At 34.0% G+C, this 15,625-nt stretch overlaps 1 protein-coding gene across 1 annotated transcript; it reads left to right on the plus strand.

Annotated features, from left to right (window-relative positions):
* Positions 1-14,166: 14,166 nt before the first annotated feature.
* LOC141546860 (olfactory receptor 5W2-like) lies at positions 14,167-15,099 on the plus strand. Its single transcript, XM_074274997.1, has one exon. It carries the CDS (start codon positions 14,167-14,169, stop codon positions 15,097-15,099), a length of 933 nt encoding a protein of 310 aa, XP_074131098.1.
* Positions 15,100-15,625: the final 526 nt, after the last annotated feature.

Genomic DNA, 15,625 nt, shown 5'->3' on the forward strand with positions numbered 1-15,625 from the left:
GAAATTTAGACACTCTCTCTGTCTCTCTTGTGGTGTTGGAGGGAGGAAGGTATTTGTGGAGATTGCTAGATTGATACCCCTGACCTTGACCGTAAAAGATCAAGAATAAAAATGTTTAGTGATCCTGACTCTGGCTGATTTCTGGGAAGACAGAGTTCAAACATTTTGGCGTCCAACACTGGGCCAGCACCCTATTTCCACTGAAGTCCTTCAGTGACCAGGAGATTAGGTGAGTATTCTAATAGACAAATAAGGAATTTACCTTGTTAAGGAATAAACCAGCAATCTCTAATAGCTGAAATGGGGCAGGTGTTTGGTATAGACATTCCCTCGACTTCAGCTGATCCTGCTCCAACCTCAGCCCCCTCTTCAGCCTCATCTAGTAGTAGTACTATAGAGGATATAATTAAGATAATTGAGGAGAAGAGTTTACTTGTAACCTGCCTACAGTTTGATAATCTCTTAGACTCATTAAAACGCATGTCCCCTTGGTTCTTAAAGAAAAAAAAATTTAACTGTAGATAACTGGAAGCTAGTGGGACTTCAAATGAAAGAATTTTACGCAAAAAAAAAAAAAAAAAAAAAAAAAAATGGGCCTCAGAGGAGAACTAGAGATCATTATTGATCACAAAATAAAAGATTTTGATTACATCAAACTAAAAAGTTTCTGTACAAACAATACTAATGCAAACAAGATTAGAAGGGAAGTAACAAATTGGGAAAATATTTTTAAAGTTAAAGGTTCTGACAAAGGTCTCATTTCCAAAATATATAGAGAACTGACCCTAATTTATAATAAATCAAACCATTCTCCAATTGATAAATGGTCAAAGGATATGAACATACAATTCTCAGATGATGAAATTGAAACTATATCCACTCATATGAAAGAGTGTTCCAAATCACTACTGATCAGAGAAATACAAATTAAAACAACTCTGAGATACCACTACACACCTGTCAGATTGGATAAGATGACAGGAACAAATAATGATGAATGTTGGAGGGGATGTGGGAAAACTGGGACACTGTGGTGGAGTTGTGCAAGAATCCAGCCATTCTGGGGGCCAGAGCCAAGATGGCGGAGAAGATACACATGACTGTGTAAGCTCTTTCTTCCCTCACAACCAACTAGATATAATCAGCCTCAGAAATAGCACTGGACTGATAGAATCCACAAGGACTGGAAGCACAACTTACCAGCTGAAGATAATCTGGAATTTCAACAGGAAAGGTCAGCTCCCAGGGGAAGAAGAAGAGAGGCCAGCACAGACGGTGGGGTGGTGGCGCACTGCGCCGACCGTGCTGGGGAGGGCTCTGGGATCAGAGAAGCCACTTAGGTAGAGGAATCTGGCACAGGCTGTTAGCTCTTCTCTGCTTATAATACAGCAGTTCAGAAGAGAAATCTAAGCCACTTTAAAAATTTGAACCCAGATTGCATCTTCCTGGATCCCAGGGGTGACTCAGCAGATCTCGGCACTGTGGGTGTGGCCAACATAGGCAATCCAGGCTTTTATCTGGGGGTAGTTAAGAGATTGAAAAGTGGGCAGGGCGGTAACTCATAGTGCCTGGCTCGGCTGCAGACTGTGGAACTCAGCCCTGGAAGTCCCAGAGAAGTGGAACCTTTAAACTAAGGACCACAGTTTCTGGCAGACACTTCCAGTTTGAGCGCAGGGGCTTTTCATGTCACCTGCTGCTGACATCCACTCCCCACCTGGACCCATAGGCTGGGCTTTGAGTCGCCTTTATTGTTCAGTCTCAAACCTCAGGGAAGCCGCTAGAACACAGCACCCTCAAAGCACAGCAGTGCTGATCACCTCTGAGGCACTTCCAGGGAGGGGGTGGGGAACTCTCTCCCAGAGCTCTCTCTTAGCTCAGGCACAGGGGCGGCTGCATCCATCCGGTCTGGGAGAACCCAAGAATCAGTCAAACAAAACAAAACAAAACAAAAAAAAAAAAAAAAAAAAAAAAAATGAAAAGCTGGAGAATACTGGGAAAATCTATAGACCTGGAAAATAGATCTAGGAGAGATAATCTGCGGATCATTGGACTTCCCGAAAACTATGAACAAAAAAAGAGCCTAGATTCTATTTTACAGGAAATTATCAAAGAGAACTGTCCAGAGATAATAGAAACAGAGGGGAAAGTAGATGTGGAAAGAATTCATCGAACTCCTTCTGAAATAGACCCTAAAAAAAGAACACCATGGAATATTGTGGCTAAGCTGAAGAATTACCACACAAAGGAGAAAATCCTGCAAGCAGCTAGAAAAAAAACAATTTAAATACCAAGGTGCCACAATAAGGGTCACCCAAGATCTGGCTGCCTCCACATTAAAAGATAGAAGGGCCTGGAACCTGATATTCCGAAAGGCAAAAGATCAAGGACTGCAACCAAGAATAAACTACCCAGCTAAGTTTAGCATCTTTTTCCATGGAAGACGATGGTCATTCAATGAAATAGATGAATTCCATATATTTCTAAGAAAAAAACCAGACTTAAACAAAAAATTTGATCTACATGCACAAGACTGAAGAGAAACAGAAAAAGGTACAAAGAACCCTTGAGAACTATATCTCTATTGTGGGTATATAGAAAGTACGCATGGATAATTTGATTTTACTGATATAAAAGAAAAAAAAGGAGGGGGTATAGTAAAGGTAAAGGGGTAGTATCAGAAAAAGGGGAGGGAGTGATAAAAAGAGGGAAACTACATCCCAGGAAGAGGCATAGAAAATACACCATATCTGAGGGAATTTAGAGAGGGGGAAAATCATTGTGTAAATCTTACTCTCATCAAAAGAGGCTCAAAGAGGAAATAATTGTCATATTTGTTTTTCAGAGAATTCTCTCTCACCTCATTAAAAGCGGGGAGAGAAAAAGGGAAAAGGAAAAGGAGAATAAGGGAAGGGACGTGGAGGAAGGGGGGAGGGATACTTAAAAAAAAAGGGAGGGCTGCACGTCACAAGGGGATCTATAAATTCAATATTGGGGAAGGGGTTTAGGGGGGTCAAGGAAAAAAGCATAATCTGGGGATAATATGATGGCAGGAAATACAGAATTAGTAATTTTAACTGTAAATGTGAATGGGATGAACGCTCCCATCAAATGGAGACGGATAGCAGACTGGATCAAAAATCAGAACCCTACAATATGTTGTTTACAGGAAACACACTTAAAGCAGGGAGATGCATATAGAGTAAAGGTAAAAGGTTGGAGCAGAATCTATTATGCTTCAGGTAAAGCCAAAAAAGCAGGGTTAGCTATCCTTATCTCAGATCAAGCAAAAGCAGAATTTGATCTAGTTAAAAGAGATAAGGAAGGAAACTATATCCTGCTGAAAGATAGTATAAATAATGAAGCATATCAATACTAAACATATATGCACCAAGTGGCATAGCATCTAACTTTCTAAAGGAAAACTTAAGAGAGTTGCAAGAAGAAATAGACAGTAAAATGATAATAGTGGGAGATCTCAACCTTGCACTCTCAGATTTAGACAAATCAAACCACAAAACAAATAAGAAAGAAATTTAAAAAGTAAATAGAACATTAGAAAAACTAGGTATGATAGACCTTTGGAGAAAACTGAATGGCAATACAAAGGAATATACTTTCTTCTCAGCAGTTCATGGATCCTATACAAAAATTGACTATATATTAGGACATAAAGATCCCAAAATTAAATGTAGGAAGGCAGAAATAATAAATGCCTTCTTCTCAGACCACAATGCAATAAAAGCTACATTCAGTAAAAAGTTAGGGATAAATAGACCAAAAAGTAATTGGAAACTGAATAATCTCATCTTAAAGAATGACTGGGTGAAAGAGCAAATTATAGAAACAATTAATAATTTCACCCAAGATAATGACAATGATGAGACATCATACCAAAATCTGTGGGATGCAGCTAAAGCAGTAATAAGGGGAAATTTTATAGCTTTAGAGGCCTATTTGAAGAAAATATACAAAGAGAAGATTAACGAATTGGGCTTGCAACTTAAAAGGCTAGAAAAAGACCAAATTAAAAACCCCCAACCAAAAATTAAACTTGAAATACAAAAATTAAAAGGAGAAATCAATAATATTGAAAGTAAAAAAAAAAACACTATTCAATTAATAAATAAAACCAAGAGTTGGTTTTATGAAAAAGCCAATAAAATAGATAAACCTTTGGTAAATCTGATCAGAAAAACGAAAGAGGAATATCAAATTGTTAGTTTTACAAATGAAAAGGGGGATATTTCCACCAATGAAGAGGAAATTAGAGAAACAATAAGGAGTTACTTTGCCCAATTTTATGCCAATAAATTTGATAACTTAAGTGAAATGGATGACTTCCTCAAAAAATAGAGGCTTCCTAGATTAACAGAAGTGGAAATAAATTGCTTAAATAGTCCCATTTCAGAAAAAGAAATAGAACAAGCTATTAATCAACTCCCCAGGAAAAAATCCCCAGGACCAGATGGATTCACATGTGAATTCTACCAAACATTTAAAGAACAATTAGCCCCAATGTTATATAAATTATTTGAAAAAATAGGGGATGAAGGAGTCCTACCAAACTCCTTTTATGACACAGACATGGTACTGATACCTAAACCAGGTCGATCGAAAAGTAAGAAAGAAAATTATAGACCAATTTCCGTAATGAATATTGTTAAAATCTTAAATAAGATATTAGCAAAAAGACTTCAGAAAATCATCCCCAGGATAATACACTATGATCAAGTAGGATTCATACCAGGAATGCAGGGCTGGTTTAATATTAGGAAAACTATGAGTATAATGGACCATATTAATAATCAAATTAATAAAAACCATATGATCATCTCAATAGATGCAGAAAAAGCATTTGATTAAATCCAACATCCATTCCTACTAAAAACTCTTGAGAGTATAGGAATAAATAGACTATTCCTTAGAATAATCAGGAGCATATATTTAAGACCGTCAGTAAGCATAATATGCAATAGAAATAAACTGCAACCTTTCCCAGTAAGATCAGGAGTGAAACAAGGTTGCCCACTATCACCATTACTATTCAATATAGTACTAGAAGGTTCTGACAAAGTTCTCATTTCCAAAATATATAGAGTACTGATCCTGATTTATAGGAAACCAAACCATTCTCCAATTGATAAATGGTCAAGGGATATGAACAGACAATTCTCAGATAATGAAATTGAAACTATTTCCACTCATATGAAAGAGTGTTCCAAGTCACTACTGATCAGAGAAATGCAAATTAAGACAACTCTGAGATACCACTACACACCTGTTAGATTGGCTAAGATGACAGGAACAAATAATGATGAATGTTGATGGGGATGTAGGAAAACTGGGACACTGATACATTGTTGGTGGAGTTGTGAAAGAATCCAGCCATTCTGGAGAGCAATTTGGAACTATGCCCAAAATGTTGTCAAACTGTGCATACCCTTTGACCCAGCATTGCTGTTATTGGGATTATATCCTAAAGAAATACTAAAGAGTGAAAAGGGACTTGTATGTGCCAAAATGTTTGTGGCAGCTCTTTTTGTTGTAGCTAGAAACTGGAAGTTGAATGCATGTCCATCAATTGGAGAATGGTTGGGTAAATTGTGGTATATGAAGGTTATGGAATATTATTGCTCTGTAAGCAATGACCAGCAGGGGGAATACAGAGAGGCTTGGAGAGACTTAAATCAACTGTTGCTGAGTGAAATGAGCAGAACCAGAAGATCACTATACACTTCAACAACAATACTGTATGAGGATGTATTCTGATGGAAGTGGAAATCTTCAACATAAAGAAGATCCAACTCACTTCCAGTTGATCAATGATGGACAGAAATAACTACACCCAGAGAAGGAACACTGGGAAGTGAATGTAAATTTTTAGCACTACTGTCTATCTACCCAGGTTACTTATACCTTCGGAAGCTAATAATTAATGTGCAAAAAGAAAATGATATTCTCACACATGTATTGTACCTGGACTATATTGTAACACATGTAAAATGTATGGGATTACCTGTCATCGGGGGGATGGAGTGGAGGGAGGGAGGGGATAATTTGAAAAAATGAATTAAAAAAAAAAGAATTCAAAACAATCTCACTTAAATTGAAAACATCATATTTCTTCTAATTTACTGCACTGTCCCTCAAACATCAGAATCCAGGGAAATCACAATATTCTACAATTTTCCAGTTTAAAGAATTTGTCCATTTCTTCCTTTCAACTTTTCCCTCATTTTCCTTATTTTCTTCCCTAACAAAGAGTTTATTTCCACAGTGAAATCAGGTTAATGATTGGCCAACTTATGCAAAAAGTGTAACCTTTGTACATCATCCCTACTACTATTATAGTTGTGTTTGGAGGTAAAGATTTAGTGACAATGGAGTTCTTTTCATATGATATTCCTTATATACACTACTACTATGCATACACCATGAAAAAGTTTTCAATTTTCATTCTTCTCCTTGCTTTGTGTGTGTCCATGTGTGTGTGTGTTTGTGTGTGTGTGTGTGTGTGTGTGTGTGTGTGTGTGTGTGTGTGTGTGTGTAGGCAATTGGGGTCAATTGACTTGCCCAAAGTCACATAGCTAGGAAGTATTAAATGTCAGAGGCCAGATTTGAACTCAAGTCTTCCTGACTTCAAGGCTGGTGCATCACCTAGCTACTCCCTTTACTTTATTAAAATAGTATATAATTTCTTCCAATGTTAGGCCTTTCATTCCCATTGAAAATAGATAGATTCCCCATGTTTTCCAGTCACAAATTCACCTCTTTCTTTAAATTACCCATTTAATACTTCCAAATTACCTATTTCATATTTCAAAATTATTAAATAAAATTGTCCCTATATTCTAGATTTGGTAGAATATATATTCACATATACCCATCTGGGTCTGGAGATTTTTATTTAGGGAGTTGATTAACAGCTTATTTAATCTATTTTTCTAAAATGGGATTTAAAGTAATTCATTTCTTCCCCTGATAATCTGGTAAATCTACATATTTGTAAATATTCATCCATTTCACTTAGTTTAGCAGATTTACTGGCATACAGTTAGGGAAAACAGCTCCTAGTTATTGCTCTAATTTCCGCTTAATTGGCAGAAAATTAACTCTTTTCATTTTTGATAGTAACAATTTGATTTTCTTCTTTCCTTTTTCTAATCAAATTAACTCAAGGTTTATCTATTTTATTGGTTTATTTGTGAAACCCATTTTTGTTTTGTTTATTAGTTCAATATTATTTTTAATTTCAGTTTCATTAATCTCCCTTTTTATTTTCAGAATTCCCAAAATGGTATTCAAATGGGGGTTCAATTTGTTCTTTTTCCAACTTTTTTAGTTGCATACTCAATTCATTGATCTTCTCTTTCTCTATTTTATTCAAGTAAGCTTCTAGAGATGTAAAACTTTCCTGAAGAACTGCTTTGTCTGTATCCCATAAATTTTGGCATGTTGTCTCAATATTGTCATGTTCTTGCATGAAATAATCAATGGTATCTGTCATTTATTGTTCCTTCCACTCATTCTTTTGGATCACATTAATTTTGGGGACATTTGAAAGAATCCGGCCATTCTGGAGAGCAATTTGGAACTATGCTATAAAAGTTATCAAATTGCATACCCTTTGATCCAGCAGTGCTACGATTGGGCTTATATTCCAAAGAAATACTAAAGAGGGGAAAGGGACCTGTATGTGCCAAAATGTTTGTGGCAGATCTTTTTGTAGTGGCTAAAAACTGGAAGATGAATGGATGTCCATCAATTGGAGAATGGTTGGGTAAATTATGGCATATGAAGGTTATGGAATATTATTGCTCTTTAAGAAATGACCAGCAGGATGAATACAGAGAGGCTTGGAGAGACTTACATGAACTGATGCTGAGTGAAATGAGCAGAACCAGAAGATCACTATACACTTCAACAACAATATTGTATGAAAATATATTCTGATGGAAGTGGATATGTTCAACATAAAGAAGATCCAACTCACTTCCAGCTGATCAGTGATGGACAGAAACAACAAATCCAGAGAAGGAATTGAATGGAAACTGTTAGCCCTACTGTCTTTTTACCCAGGTTACTTATACCTTCGGAACCCAATTCTTAACGTGCAACAAGAAAATTGGATTTACACACATATATTGTATCTAGGTATATTGTAACACATGTAAAATGTATGGGATTGCCTGTCATCTAGGGGAGGGAGTAGAAGGAGGGAGGGGAAAATTTGGAAAAATGAATACAAGGGATAATGTTATTAAAAATTACTCATGCATATGTACTGTCAATTTTTTTTATAATTATAAAACTAATTTAAAAATTTTTTAAAATTGGGGACATTTTTCTCTGGCCCTTTAATATATGTACTTTTTATTGTGTTATAATCTGAAAAAAAATACATCTTCTATTTCTGCCTTTCTGCATTTAATTTTAATGTTATGCCCTAATAAAGTGTCAATTTTTTATTGGTTCCATATACCACAAAGAAAACATATACTCCTTTCTATCTCCATTCAGTTTTTCAAAGTTCTATCATAACTGATTTTTCTAATATTCTACTTACCTTCTTAATTTAAAACAACTCTGATATAACACTTCACATCTCTCAAGTTGGCTAAGATGATAGGAAAAGATAAGAATAAATGTTAGAGGGGATGTGGAAAACTGGTACATAAATGCTTTGTTGGTGGAGTTGTGAAATGATTCCACCATTTTAGAGTGCAATATGGAACTAAAATCGAAAGGCTTTATAACTGTGCATACTCTTTGATATAGAATTATCTGTATTGCAAAGAAATCATAAGAGAACCCATATGTGGAAAAATGTTTGTAGCAGCACTTTTTGTGGTAATTGGAAATGAGTAGGTATCCATCAGTTGAGGCTAAAAAAATTATAGTGTATGAAGGTAATGGAATATTACGGTTCCATTAAAAAATGATGAATAGGATGATTTTAGAAAGACCTGAAAAGATTTACATGAATTAATGCTCAGCAAAACAAGCAGCACCAGGAATAAATTGTACACAATAACAGCAAAAATGTGTGATGATTGACTTTGAATGATTTGGTTGTTCTCCGTGGTTCAGGAATCCAAAGCAGTCCCAATATACTTTGGACAGAAAATGCCATCTGCATCCAGAAAAAGAACTAAGCGGAATAAATGTAAATCAGCACATGTTAGGGGGACTTTTTTTTTTCTTTTTCTTTTCTCTACAATTTTTTTCCTTTTTTTGGTATGACTTTTCTCTTCTAACATGATCCATAAAGGAATATATATTAAAAGTAAATACATGTTTTTTAAAACAATTACTAGAATTTATTTCATTTACAAAAATTCAGAGCATTCTTACTTGAGTAATTAGAAAAAAAATTGTATTGTTTTTCACTAGTGCTTTATATTTGAAACTATATCATACATGTTATTTTTTCTTCAACAAAACTGAGATATAAGGTGTTTCAAAACATAAGTGTCTTGCCTAAGATCATATAGATAAGCAAGTATGAGGCAAGATCTGAACTCAGATAATCTGCAAAATGAAAAGATTGGGCCAGATGTAATTTAAGGTTTGTTGAACTAGGTATATAATATATTATCCTATGATTTATTCTTTTGAGCCAAAGTTCCCTCACTACAAATGAAAATAATCATAATAAAATCTTTCTTCTCTCACTTTCAATATTTCATTTGAAGTCAAAATAATAATTGAGAAGTGCCAGATTAATTTTAAAAATGCATCAATTATTATCTCCAATGCTGTGCACATAGTGTTATAAAATAATTCATAAATAATAAGATTGCACATAAAATTGTGTTTTAAACAAAATTAAATTACTTCCTCAGATATGACAAAGTTTAATGAACAATGTTTCATAATCAGTTGAGAATATTGGCCTTCATCACCATTCTTTTCACTTATATGAAATCTTTGACAGATATATTTCATCACCAACATAAAAAGCCACTGTGAACGGCTTTTTCCATTCAGTCATTAATCACATTAGAGAAAACACTATATAATTGAGATGTTCCCAATTGCATCCTTATGTTATAAGTGTTATTGCATCATTCAAAGAGAAGAAGAAAAAAGTGTTTTTCCTGTTTGGTGTAACCATTGGTAAATTAGTCACATGTTCACACAAAACATGAAAGATGGAGCAGAGGCTTCTTATTTTAGATCCCAAATGGCACTAAATAAAAATGGTATCACTCTACCTGGATTTAGAGAAGAACATAAAGTCTTTCTTTTGTCAGGTAAGTTTAAAAATTCTTAAGAGATGCTATAGCAGAACATTGGTATTAGAGGACAGTGGCAAAATGGGATACAGAAGTGTGAGCTCTGGAGTCTTGTGAATAATATTTTATGACTTAGGCTTAACTATTGTGACTAATTATGGGATGCCAAAGAACAGAGATTGTGTGTGTAACTAAAGAAGAAAAATTTAACCCCTCTGAAAAGTAATTGAATATAACATCTTTATTCATCTTTAGCAGAATCCCAAGGAATCATTTTATTTCCTGTCTTTTATTTTTTAAAATGGTAACTATTTTATTGGTTTTACATATACAAATCAGCTTCTTCCTAAACTTTTTGAGAATCACATTACAATTACATTTTGTTCATATAAAAAATGTCAGAACACAATGTTTTTCTCCTTTATGTGTCTGAAACACTCTCATCACCATTTTCAGCCCCAGTGATAATACACATACACATACATTATTTGGTCTTGTAAGATTCTAGTTTAAATTGTAAGATAACCATACACTATCTATCTATCTATCTATCTATCTATCTATCTATCTATCTATGTATATGTATATATATATATATGATTTTATCAGTATATGTTTATGTAAATATATATATATAAATATATATATATATTTATATATACACATTTGTGTATATAAAGTCCGTAGTTTTTATAAATTTGATCAAGATAACTTAGATAATAAGATTTGTTACATTATGAAAATCTGTGCTTTTTTATTCATATATTCCTCTATCTATCCCCTCCAAATAATCCATCACTAACCACTAACAGAGCAAACAATGATCACCTCTTCTTCCCTTGTGTAGATTACATTTTATAACATAAGTTTCCTTTATTTCATTGTTAAAGGTCCCCATGTGTAACCCCTTATATTCCTACCTATATGAACTGAAGCACATTTGGATTATAACCACACACTATGAAGAATTAACAAAAAAAGGTGGAAAACTAGTGATAAATTGTTAGAGAAACTGAAATAAGAGGTATATTCTACAATTATCTAAAATCATTAGGGAAACTGAAGACTAAAGATGAGCAAATCAGTATCATGGTTCTTGAAAATGAGCATCATGAAATTTGTTGATTTGACTTGTCTATCATTATATAGAGACTTTTTAGTGAGGAAACTCCTCATATCACTTCAGATGCGATCCTGTTTTTCATTTTGTAATTCTATGGAGATGTTTGGGCTTTCTGAGTGGCTAAGAGAAATATTCAATAATATTGAAATATTCAATATATATCAAAGAAAGGATTGATCCCAGATTTATTTAACTCTGGGACCAGTACCAAATCCATGGATATGGTTGCTATTGTTTTGTCTTTTTCAACATAGAAAGAGCATTTTAAAATATTTGTTAAGTTGAGTGGATAATAACAGCTATCTCAATAAAAATGTGTACATAGTTTAACATGAATCATTTCTTTTTAAATTCAGCACAAAAATTCTACATTAGTAGTATCCCATTTTTACAACTGAGGATATTGAGATTCTGGAGGATCCCTTGAATTGCTCATTTTCAAGAAGTAATGTGTGACAGGAGAAGTTCCTCACTGAAACCTTTCTCCTTCTTATCACAAAATATTCTCTCTCACTGTCTACAAAGCACGCATTTAAGAAATTTTTATGAAACTGTTAACTAAGACTTATTCTGTACTTACATGAAACTGGACATGAAGTAGCTCTTTTTAAAACTGAAAATAAGCTGTTTTGAAAAAAATCCCCAAGCATTTTCTATCCCCAAATCATTTGCCCCTACCATCTTCTTTACTATTTTGGGGACTCCAATATATCCCTTAGGTTTCCTGAGGTATCATCCTCATCATGTCACTCTTCCTCACAGTCCCATGTTCATTGACTTGTAAAATATTTGATTACTCCTTTTCTGCTCATATACTTCTACACACTTATTTCTCTTCTCTGGAACCGCCATCATTTATGTCCAAGTCCTCAACACATTTACTTAGATTTTTGCAAAGTCCTTTTTCTCTTTGCTACAGGGATATAGAAAATTTGGACCATATTTCAGTAACATGTCAAATTGTTCCACCTAAAGAGAATTTCAGATTATGTCACCTTCCACAACCACATCCAATAATGGTTAAGTGGCTACCCATTATCTCAAAATTAAATATAAAATGAACTTCTGGGATTTTTTTTCCTGAGGCTGGTATTAAGTGACTTGACCCGGGTCACACAGATCTTCTGGAATTTTAAAGTCCTTTCTAACTTCATTCAAATTTGTCTTTTGAGTCTTCTCATACTTCACTTCCACTCATTTCTTCAAAGGCATCTAGGAGGCATAGAAACCTATAAGGTGGACTTTGAGTGAGAAAGAGAAGTTCAAATCCATCCCCAGACATTTAAACATTGTGTAACTTGGTCATCTTACATAATATCTACCTGCCCAAGTTACTACCCATGTGAAATCACGATAATGATGACACATTTCTCAGGATTATTGAAAGGATAAAATTAGCACTTTGCTCATCTTAATGTATTATACAAAAGCCATTGTGGTCATTGTTGTTATTCTATGGCTTAATGTTACCTGTCTCATGTTCTTCCTAAAACACAACACTCCATTTCCTCACTCTGGACATTTTCACTGTCTTCTTCCAATGGCTGGAATATTTTACCACTTCCTTTATACCTTTTGACTTGTCAGGCTTACTTGACGTTTTAGGTAAAATCCAACATCACTTAAAACACCTTTCTAAATTATCCTTATAAAGTATACTTTCATTTTCTTGCTTATCTCTAATTTAACACACACATGTACAAATACACACATATATAGACATACATATACACACATTTTGACATATATATATGTATATATGTATTACTGTAAGTGATATGGATATAATATGTCTCTTACATCTTACATATATCATCAATTATACAATCACTATCAATAATACTATGAAATAAAAACTATGTAGTTTAATATCTATAAATGATAATATTTCAATAATAGCATACCAGTAATATGAAAATATGTCACTAAGGATACAAAAACATGCGTGAAAGTAACTAAAACTCTAATTGATAAGACACAAATGCACTATATATGTATGAATGTTTATCATTATATTTATGTTTCCATATATACAGATATACACATATGCATACACACATGTATTGGGATATGGGCACAAAATCAAAGACAACATAGGTACCTAGAATTCGAGGAAGATTGTCACCTTAGATGAACTTGAATCCATGTTCATCACCTTCTCAAATAAATTTAAATTGAATTGTTTAAATTAAATTTTATTTTAGAAATAGACATTGGAAAATCTGAGTACAATATACTTCAAATAGTGATTTTGAACTCTATTAATGTTTTAGATCAGATTCATTGTAATCCATCTTGTTTTCTTCAATGGATTATTATACTTAATATCATCATCATTATTACTATTTTCATTGAAATGACATTTCAGATATATCCAGATTTACTTCTAAAAGACTTGGTTTAAGATGTGCTTTTAACCAGCTTTTAATGCAGGGATAATTAATCCAACCTACATGAGCCCAGTTTCCTAAGTTGTTCGAAAAAAAAATTCTGCAGTATAAAATTCATGCAGATGTTATAGAAAATATGACCTCTTAAAAATTTAAAGAAATATTCAGCTAGAAATTTTCAACATGACTTTTGTTCTTCATCCCTCTTCTGAGAATATTTATCTGGAGAAGGTAAAATTTGATATATTTATTTGACATTAAGCATACGATGGACAGAAAGTGTCTTTTATCAAAATTAGAGATTAGCAGCACTCTAAAAGTTCTATGCCCATCAAATTTACAAAAGAGTAAAATTATAGTTCTTTTATTTGTCTAGATTATTTGTTAATACAACACAGAAGATAACAAAGCAGGGATGATGGAGAGGAATTACTCCAGCCCAACTGAATTCATCTTCTTGGGAATCACCAGTGATCCAGACATTAAAGTTCTGTTTTTTGTCCTCTTTCTCATCGTTTATTTGGTGATTCTTATAGCAAATCTTGGGATGATCATATTAATCAGGATAGACACCCATCTGCACTTGCCCATGTACTTCTTCCTAAGCCACATGTCCTTCTGTGACCTCTGCTACTCCTCAGCCATTGGCCCCAAGATGCTAGTGGACATCTTTGCCAAAGACAAATCCATTTCCTTCATAGGTTGTGCTCTGCAACTGTATTTCTTCACTATCTTTGAAGATTCTTCTTGTGTGCTATTAGCAGTAATGGCCTTTGATCGCTACATGGCCATAAGCAACCCTCTGCTTTATACAGTAAACATGTCTAAACGGGTTTGCTCCTTATTGATTTCTGGTGTCTACATGATGGGGATGATGGATGCTCTGATCTTTACTACTTTAACCTTCACAATGAGTTTCTGCAGGACTCATGAAATTAACCATTTTTTCTGTGATATCCCTCCTCTTTTTTCAATCTCTTGTTCTGATACCCATATCAATGAGCTAATCCTCTTTATCATTTCTGCCTTAATTGAAACAATAACTATTCCAGGAGTCCTCATCTCTTACTGTTACATATTTTTGTCTGTGTTGAAAATCCACTCAACTGAAGGCAGAGGCAAAGCCTTTTCTACCTGTATCTCTCACTTAACTGTTTTTACTATCTACCAAGGTACTGTCCTTTTTATGTATTTCAGACCAAGTTCTACCTATTCACTAGACCAAGACAAAATGACTTCTTTGTTTTATACCCTTGTCATTCCCATGTTAAATCCCTTGATCTACAGTTTGAGAAACAAAGATGTGAAGAAGGCTCTGGGAAATCTGAGAAAGAAACTAGGTTTTTAACTTCAATGGCTGTATCTCGTTGGCTTGGAGACAATGATGACAAAGAATATGAGGGTGCAATGAAATCATCTGATGTATACTGAGGTACTTATGCCTCTTCATTTTTTTAATAACAATAACAATCACAAAACTTCAGAGAGAGAAAATGACCTGTAATTTTACATATTCTAAAGTCTGTCTCTACACAATTCTGTCTCTTGCTGGGCTGCTCATATATTTCTTAAAAAGTGAATTTGTCCAAGAAATTATGTATGTTAAAAAATGCACTTAAGCAAAAGTGGAAAAGCTCAATTATGGATAGCAGATTGAATCTGTTCCTTTGAGACTGATTTCTTTTATAATGACCATTAATGATAAAATATTTTCCTTTATCCCATATCTTACATAATGGCATCATACTGTGGAAGGCAGTATCATAATGGAAATAGAATGCTGGATCATGAATAAGATGAAGTAAATCAAAAATCATCACTGGTACTAGATATATAACTAAGATAAAGCCATTTAACGTAAGTCTCAATTTCCT

Source organism: Sminthopsis crassicaudata, chromosome 6 (assembly GCF_048593235.1).
Source record: "Sminthopsis crassicaudata isolate SCR6 chromosome 6, ASM4859323v1, whole genome shotgun sequence".
NCBI lineage: Eukaryota > Metazoa > Chordata > Mammalia > Dasyuromorphia > Dasyuridae > Sminthopsis > Sminthopsis crassicaudata.

Excerpts from the sequence above, each read along its gene's own strand:
- LOC141546860 (XM_074274997.1), top strand. The coding sequence starts at position 14,167 with ATGATGGAGAGGAATTACTCCAGCCCAACTGAATTCATCTTCTTGGGA.